Below are 9080 nucleotides of genomic sequence, written 5' to 3'. Positions count from 1 at the left end.
ATTTGTCATTTATCTTGAATATAATAAATATAAAGTTCAATGTAATTATCTTTCTAAAATAAACTAATCTGATGTATTGAATACGACAATTTTGTCTGGTGATTATGACTATTCTCTCTAGAGAGATAATATATATATATTGATAATACTATAGAAATCAAGTCTTTTAAAGCACCCCACTTTTATATAGCATGGAATAGCTTGTAATATAGACCAATGACAGTTATTTAACTAATAATATGAATGATTTTGAAGTCTCTACTTGCCTGACAAGAATCTCAATAACAAAATAGCATTTGTATGTCCAAAATAAAACCTAATGAATCAATAAGATAAAAAAATAAAATAATAAAGAATTCATAAATAGGGAATTTAAATTTAGAAGAATATCATAGATGTTCTAGGTATTTCTATTTTTTCAGTTAATACTCTAACAGGCTTAATATACAAAATAATAACACCACACAAATTCTGCTATCTTTTTTTCTAAAATGCTTCAATTATCTGTTATTCTCGATTGCACTGTCTATAATCAAATTTAAACTATCTACAAAGCAATCGATCCATGCCGTATTCAACCCTGATTCACGAACTCTCCAAGACATATTTGGGGCATGATCAGTGGTAATCCTCAAAACTTTGTTGATTATACCTAAAACCATAGCCTTGTTATTCAAAAGCTCACCAATATTTGCACCACTATAGGAGGCAATAAATATACTTTAGTACAAGATTGCCGGAATTGTCTAGAAAATGAGCCGTGATAGAGATGAAGGTCATAGTATTACTGCTAGACCAGATATCTGTCATTAATGCAACAAAAAAGGCCTTCTTAATTAGATCCTGAACCACCATTTTATCCTCTTCATAGAAGTCACCCTTTTACGAGACGGAGGATCATAATTTGGGTTATGTGCATAGCTATATTCTCTAAATCCTTGGCCTCCCACAAAGGTTAATTTTTTAAGATCCTTACTTCTTTTTTTTCTGGCCATAATCATTGACTTATGGTTGTAAGGTATTATTTTTGATAAAATAATTTAAAGGGACTTCAGGGATGTTTTCCAAATGGCATTTCATTGAGGTCGTGCTGTGCCACCAGAAACTTGTATATTTTTGCTGTATATACTGTAAATCCCAATATTTTTATGCTTCTTAGATCTTGTAAAAAAATTCTAAGCAAAGCTATTTTTTCCCTCTTCCTTTTTCATATTTGATAGAGTATGGATAGATGGAGAGGAATGATTTCCAGAATTTGAGTTAATACTTGGTATAACTGGTATAAGAAAAGCAGAGTTGACAATTTACCAATTTTAAGGTTTAACTAGAGATTCGAAAAGATAAATAGGGGTGTTAGAGTCACATAGCCAATAGATCTCCCTCTTCACCATTACTTTCCTCATCATAAAAGTTCATAATGATCAATTTTAAATTATTCACGAGCTCAAGTATCAAGGGATAGAAATTAATTCTTCGTCTTGAGAAAAATTATTTATCGTATATGAATAGATTTTAAATTTTTGCCGATAAATTCAACGCAAGAGGTAACTACTATTTAAACAAAGATAATAATGATAGTTCCTAAGATAATACTCTAGTACTGAAATACCGCAAGAGCTAGAGGAAAGGTTTAACTTAAATCTCAATAGATATGCCAAACGAATTAGTAGCTAATTGATTGAAAATCCAATTTGAACATTCAAATTTATGTTTAATAGCGACTCCTCCTTCATTCTTTAAGAAATATTCATTAATCTATATGAATACGGCCAAGTCTGTTGTATGTCTATTGGTCTGTAGAGGACTTTTGAGTGTGTGCTTAATAAACTGCGTAATTCCATGCAATGTCGATTACTCTCTCTAGTCCAAAAATAATAAAACAAAGATTACTTTTCGAATGAACTGGGATTAAAAATACACATTGCAAAAAATTGAACATGTTTTTACATAGTGTTGCCTTTGGAAAAACATAAATTCTAAATTTCACAGAGAAAGGAAGTCAGTCTAGAATGAAATACATGTCATAATGGGCTCGAAAAATACAAACAGAGACTCCCAAGTTTTGATGAATTGTGAGATTATTACGAGTTCCGAGCTTATTACGAGTTCTGAGGAACTCTCTTTTTATGCCTAGAAGCCGGGTTTTTTGTACCTTTTTTTATTTGCATAATAATACTCGAGTGCAATTTACGAGTTTTGCTCGTGGAAAATCATTAAAATTAATAAATTAAAGTTTAACTTTATGTATGTTTGAATGAAATACAGTCATTTTTAATTTTTACTACAGTAAATCTAGAAATTGGAGAAAACAGCAGATACTTGAAATTCAATTATCGTAACTTTTAATAATAAGGAAATAACTTTGCAAAGTGAAGCAAAGCAAAACAAAACCAATATTATTGGAGTTTAAGGAGATGGATCTCAACTCAATCGATGACAATTGTTCAAATAATTTTCTACATAGGATTAAACATTAAGTGGAGTTTGTAGTTTGTCTATATATTTCTATTGATGTATGTATACAATTTTAAGTTTCAGGAGTTAATTAATTTGATGGTATAGAAGGTTCTATCCATTTTACTCACCCTCTCCCCTCCCGAACCGAATACTATATAAGAGACAAACTCACAGTATCCTCCACTTAAAAATTCATTTCACTTTCTTTCATGATCCTCCAAAGTGCTAATTGTCCAAATATCTCGAAAAAGTCGATATCCCTTTCGTTCTAATCCAATAATATCTTATTTACTTCAAAGAGCGAAGTTTTAGGCTTATTATTTAAAGGTTGCGATAATTGAATTTCAACTTTCCGCTTTCGCTGTCTCCAATTTAAATTTGAAAAATAAAGTATCATGTGTGGAAAGCTTATATAGTGTACCTGAAGTAAAAATGTACGATATAGTCACATTGATGAAATATCGGAGGTGTGTTACATGAAGCATCAAGCATTTATACTGGGTGCATTGTATATAATGCTCCTTGATATACATCATATGCATATTTTTGTTTTAAGAAATAACGATGTATATGAAAATATTAATGAAATCTCGCAGTTATATACAATGCACCCTGTGTATACGGTCGATGCTACATGCAAAACGCCTACGATATTCTATCAATATAATAGCATCGTAAATTGTTATTTCTTGTATCAAAAATGACTGTTTTTCATTCCAACATACATTTAAACTTTGATTTAATATTAACTGATCTTAGTTATTCCTTAAATGAGATTTCAGTGAGTTTGTAAATTACCAAACGTGATTTTGCAAATTTCCATCCCGAAGGAAAAAGTGATTTGTCACACACGTCATATCGTTTTCCTCCATTAATGAGCTTAAATAAAAATAATCGCCATTTCTAAGAACTGATCCTTACGAAAAATAACTTCAGAATAGATTGCAAAAATTTGGAAAGGTATATAAGGAGATAAGAGATAAATTGAGTTATCAATTGAATTTTTCCAATTTATTTTCCAAATCTCTAGCTTCAATTCCAAACTTTCGAATCTTGAACTTTTGGATGAGATCCGGAAGATCACTGTAGTTCCTTTTGGTAATAAGGTCTGGCAACATTGAAAAAAGACTCAAATGACATCATTTGAGAGTTTGGAGAACCTGATACTCATTTCTGAAATGACACTATCCAAAAATGGAATAAAAATGTTCCTTTTACCTATTCTATAGGACTTGAAGCAAGAGTGTTGGTTCTACATATCTGTAAAGAAGTCCTTCTTAGTACACATTTATCCCCAACTTTCTCACTGAACAGAAGAATATTCAAATACTAGAAATCAAATATTTCATCCATTCCACTTCTCATCTTTCTTTAGGTCATCCAACACGTTATCGATTTTTGACAAACCAGAGAAAATATTCCAATCTCTATTTTGCAGTTTCACTGTTCATTGGATATAAAATGTTTCTTAGAGATATAAGAAATGCACAGTTGTCGAAATTTCTGATGGAAGCAACTATTCCCTGGGCACGGGAGTGACTCCTCTAGTAAAGATTTATTCTTTTTATTGTCGCAGTAGGGGAGAGTGAGGATACTTGTAACGGAGGAGACATGTTGCACTGCCAATAACTTTAAATATAAAGTTATCTAACCACCCTGTTCTTATACAATTGAATGTATTTCTTTTTTTATCAAATTAACATAAAGCTCTGTTTGCCTAATGCTTACAGTTATAGAGAATTTTGACATTGAAAATTTTGACACCAAAAGTAAACATTTTAGTTAAGTGTTTGTTTATATATATTTTTATTATATAATATAAAGTTTTAATTTTATTTTATTAAATGTCATAGTCTAGCAAGTTGTTCAATTAATTAACATGCTTGTAATATATTATTAGTTTCTAATAGTGATTAGTGTCTAAGCCTACCCTGTACCATGTCTCCTCCTACCTAGGTGACTATACATATATAAAGGGGAGGCAACAAGGATATTTTAAGGAAGTCTGGTTGGCGATAGCTGACTCAGCCGACGTAGTGACGTTACTGTTGCGGCATTTCAGATAATTTAATTGAAGTGAAGTGCACTAATTTGGGTCTGTTAAGCAAAAATGGCATCATCTCGAGGTTCAAAGCTTGTTTGTGCCATTCCCTGCTGTCCCAATCCACGGGATGTCCAGTATTTTTTATTTCCTCAGACATACTTGATACTCCAGCGTCTTTGGATCTCAGTCTGCATGAGAAAAGATCTAATTAATATTAAGAATGCTAAAATTTGTGATAGGCATTTTACATCCAATGGTTTTGAACGAAATTCCCAGGCTGAGCTTCTTGTTTAAAAGCCAGGAAGAAATTAAAAAGTGATACAGCCCCCTCACTCCATATTTCCTTTACTTCTCCCAGTTCAGATGAACCCAAATCCATCAGACATATTTGTAAGGAAACTCGTGAAAGGAAAGAGCTTGTGAAACAATTATTGGAAGCACGTAAGGACCTGGAAACCAGTATGGACTCGGAGATAGAGACTGATAATGAAGGGCTCACGGAAATTTGTAGTGGGACGACTGAGTCCTAACAAGAGCCTTTGACCCAGACGGAAAACACTCAGATTCACGTTTACAAATTCAGAAAGGAATCCAGTGAGAGGAAGCAAATGAGCCTTTGTTTTGGGAGCGCAAATGCAAAAAAATTAATAAAATAACTTTCTTTGACGAAAAGGGAATTAATTGTGTCCGTACACAACCAAATGCAAGTTAATAAACTCAAAGAAGTTTAAACAAAATTTAATAAGGACCACCCTAGGAAAGAACCACTCCAAAAATCTAAGTATTTATCAATCAATTGATATTTCATTGAAAAGATTTATTATTCTAAATTGAAAAAAATATATAAACAAACTATGTTTAATTATAAAAGCTATATCATGTTCTTATTCAGTCTAAAATAGTTTCTAAAATTTAATAGCTTATTTCTTGGATTCATCATATTCCTTAAGTAGATCGTCTGGATTGTAGCACCATTCCTTCATAATGGGCTTCTTGATTTTCTTTGGATTTTTCTTTGTATTTACACAAACCTCTTTGGGTACTTTTATGCAATTTTGTTTGGGGACAAGACTATAAATATTTAAGGAAAAAATATTTTGAAATTAGTAGTCTATGATGATTGAGTATTTAAGTATACTCTACCGTGGAACAAGGGAGGACTGCATTCGACAACTCTCTTGAGGTTGAAGATCACAATCTTCTTCAGGAACGTTTTGAACCAAAGTTCTTGTTTCTTCTTTACAAATCTCTTTTCCAGGAGCTGTTTTACAATTACTTGGAGCACAAACCTCTTTAGGTATTTTATTACATGAAGTTTCTGGATGCACTTTGGTTACAACTTTCGTACCCAATTCACATTTTTGAACGGGCCATCTCTCACATTTTTCCTTGACCACAAAAGGAGGTGAAGTGTTTGATGTTTCAATATGGAATAGTTCGACTGTTACATTCATACATCGGAGCTCTTCTACCATTTTACAATTAGGCTCATCCTGATCAAGTTCATATACTTTATATTTAGTTTCACAATGGTTTTCGTACTCCGTGGTGCAAACTTCGGGTCCTTTGTTTTCATCATCGCACTTACGAACGAGAGGAGTGTGGCAAACTTTTACTTTTTCGTTGTGTGGCTGAAAAGGGAGTGTTGGAAAGCATTGATGATACCGGAGACAGATATGTAACATATATCAAAATTACTTACAACTGCCTTGAACGTAATTCGACATTTCTTTCGAAAATCCGTGTCGCATTTTTTTTCTGCGCTGGAAGAATAGTCTGTAATGTAAGTTATATGACACTTCTTATTGAAGGTATGGTGGCACTCCATTCCTCGCTCAAATTCAGTTTCTTCAACCTCTACTACTTTATTTATGCAATATGTTCCATCTGGTTTTAATTTTCCAGGCAGTCTGTTAGAATCTACAAACGTGTTTCTTGTCAACCCTTCCAGATTTTCACCCGAAGATCTTCTGGTATTGGTATTGATATTGACGTTTTGAAACCTTTTTAAAAAATCTTCATTGAAAGATTGAGAAGAAACTTGATGATTTATTACAAGGAGAGTAACTGTTATCAATGCATTGATGAACATGATTTAAAGTTGTTGATATGGGATTTTCACTTTGATATTTGATGTTCATCATTTGATTAGTTTCTATATTTATAGGTAAAAAGAAAAAAAAGAAAATCACACTCACGCTTATTTGTATTTAGCAATAATATGAGTGGTTTATTTTTCTTGATCTACTTTTCATGTAAAATCAATAAATGCTCTACAATCGAAAAGTAAAAAAAAAAAAAATTACTATTTAAAAATTCAACTCATTTACAAAGTATGATATTTTGATTTCCAAACATCCTAAACATTTTTGACTATAAGTAAATTTATGAACAAGTCATCTTTTATAATTGAGTTCGGAATCCTTTTCCATTTCTAAGAATATTTTTTTTAAATTGGTTAAAATCGAAGATTTTTTATTTTAATTAAATCTGGATTTTTGAGTTCTTGGTTAGAAATTTAAACAAAGAAATTACAACTTGTACACAACATACGAGCATATTTTTTATGTTAGGAATTGAAAATTATGTCACTAATAGAAAAACAGAGGCTTCCATAGGATTTTATATATTTTTTTTGTGGGCTTGTAGGATGGGAGGCTTAGTTTTCAATTTCAACATTGAAATTTTTGCACTGGGCCTGAATGTGACAAATGACCTTTTTCTTAGAAATTTGTTGCCCTATTTTTCCAAAACAAATTTTTTCTTGATCACGACAAAAATTCTTTTTTTTTGTCGGGGAGGTGCTATACAGATTCTCGAGCCCTCCTGCAGACGCCCCTGCAAAAGGTCATTCAATTTCAGAGTTAGTCCTTATTTTTCACACAAAATATAATTTATGAAATTCTTTTATTGATATTTTGAAAATGGGTAATTGAAAAAAGATTCATATCCACTGCTCTAATTTATCCGAGTATATATAAGGGTTTCTTATTTTAAGGAAATATATATTTTTGTAAAATTAGGGAATCCCTTTTGTCGATCATGTGAAATTTAAGTATTTATTTTTGTATTTAAAAAAGAAACATTAAATTTGTATTCAGTCCTAGTTCTCATGTTCTTCATTTATATCAGTATCACTAATAGTGCCTGGTTTTTCGAGAGCTTGTTGGTTCAGCTTTTCGGAGTCCCGTAATCCGATCTGACCCAGTAAAAACAAATAATGAAATAGTAAGTGATGAACATGCTAAATTCTGGTGGATTATATATGATCAAATGAACTTATGTAATGAAATAATTGAATACTGAATTTTTCCGTGACTGTTAATCTCATTCCCAGTAAATTTATTCACTATCTTATCATTGCTATTAATTTCATTCTCAGTAAATTCATTTGCTGTAAAATTTATCCCGAATATTTTATTCCCACTTAAAAGAAGGATGTTTAGTGACGTCATACAGTTTAAATTTCTAAACTACGTAGTTTTTTTGTGTAGGATTATTGACGGAGGCATAGGCATTGAATAGTGATGGATGGTACATGGGAGACAGATATGAATTATTCATGGTGTTTATGGATTAGAAAGGACGTCATGATAAATCTTAATAGTGAGTAGGAATGGAATCCCGATCTGTGGATGATATTGATACCTTAGGAAATAAAAGTAAATTCCAGCGTCACTCTTCTTCTATTTCTTAAGGTATAAACATCATAAATCATTCAAGAACAGGGCTCATACGCCTTACAAACGACCCCTGCCCCAATCCTTTAACCCTGGACCAACCGCCCCCTGGTCCCTCTACCCCCTATCTTTTTCTAGTATAATTATTATTGAGAAGTGGAGTTAGTAAATGAAAAGGTAAAAGGGCTTTGTCTCTACTCTAATTAATGCTGTGCCGTAAGCTTCAGGAGTGGAAACGACATTCCGAAATCTTTGGAAGCTACGGGCTAAATATATATATAGAAATGATCAGACACTTATTAGTATTCAAGTATGGGCTCGTTATATTTTGCAAACTATCTATCAGTTAACAAATCCTGCCATTTTAAATGTCATGGACTAATAAAAAGAAGCAATGTATATTTATGTAGTTCTATCAATATTTGTACCCAAAACCTACACCTTAATACTACTAAAAGAGAAATACAAATAATTTGGCATCTTCTGAAGCAAGACACAATCATTCATTGGAATTATTAAATGAATAAAAAGAAGCGTTTCACTCCTTCATACAAATCAATAATTTGTCGGATATCCAATTAGGGTTGTTTATAGAGCAAGAGCTTACTTTTTATTCTTATCTAAATCATAAGAATCTTCCACTGTCAAAGTTTGTGTATATGGTGAGGTAAATAAAATTAAGATTGTTGATACAATTCATAGCCTCATGGCTTATTTGAAAGGTAGAAAACTTAAATGTGGAACCAAAAAGAATGTTTTCAAAAATTGAGGAATTAATTTCTTGTAATGTCGTGTTTACTAATAAGTTAAAATTTGCAAATTTTTCTCCTCACCATCAATAAGGGTAGAGGAATACTAATATATACAATGGACCTTGTTTTTAAGTGCTATGTGCGTAG

General features: G+C 31.8%; 1 protein-coding gene across 1 annotated transcript; it reads right to left on the bottom strand.

The window, feature by feature from the left end:
* Positions 1 to 5279: 5279 nt before the first annotated feature.
* On the bottom strand, positions 5280 to 6617 carry LOC121119916 (uncharacterized). Its single transcript, XM_040714744.2, has 3 exons — positions 6204 to 6617; positions 5645 to 6132; positions 5280 to 5572 (listed from the first exon to the last, which is right to left on the bottom strand). Exons 1-3 carry the CDS (start codon positions 6591 to 6593, stop codon positions 5422 to 5424), a joined length of 1029 nt encoding a protein of 342 aa, XP_040570678.1. The 5' UTR covers positions 6594 to 6617; the 3' UTR covers positions 5280 to 5421.
* Between the last annotated feature and the right edge of the window lie 2463 nt (positions 6618 to 9080).

This window comes from Lepeophtheirus salmonis, chromosome 6 (genome assembly GCF_016086655.4).
Source record: "Lepeophtheirus salmonis chromosome 6, UVic_Lsal_1.4, whole genome shotgun sequence".
In the NCBI taxonomy this organism is placed as follows: Eukaryota; Metazoa; Arthropoda; class Copepoda; order Siphonostomatoida; family Caligidae; genus Lepeophtheirus; species Lepeophtheirus salmonis.
Note: the sequence above shows the minus strand (reverse complement) of the source record. Positions and strands in the feature narration are given on the sequence as shown.

Coding starts and splice junctions, on each gene's coding strand:
- LOC121119916 (XM_040714744.2), bottom strand. CDS start 6,593: ATGTTCATCAATGCATTGATAACAGTTACTCTCCTTGTAATAAATCAT. Junction 6,133..6,203: donor GAATTACGTTCAAGGCAGTT/GTAAGTAATTTT, acceptor CTCCCTTTTCAG/CCACACAACGAAAAAGTAAA. Junction 5,573..5,644: donor CAGTCCTCCCTTGTTCCACG/GTAGAGTATACT, acceptor AAATATTTATAG/TCTTGTCCCCAAACAAAATT.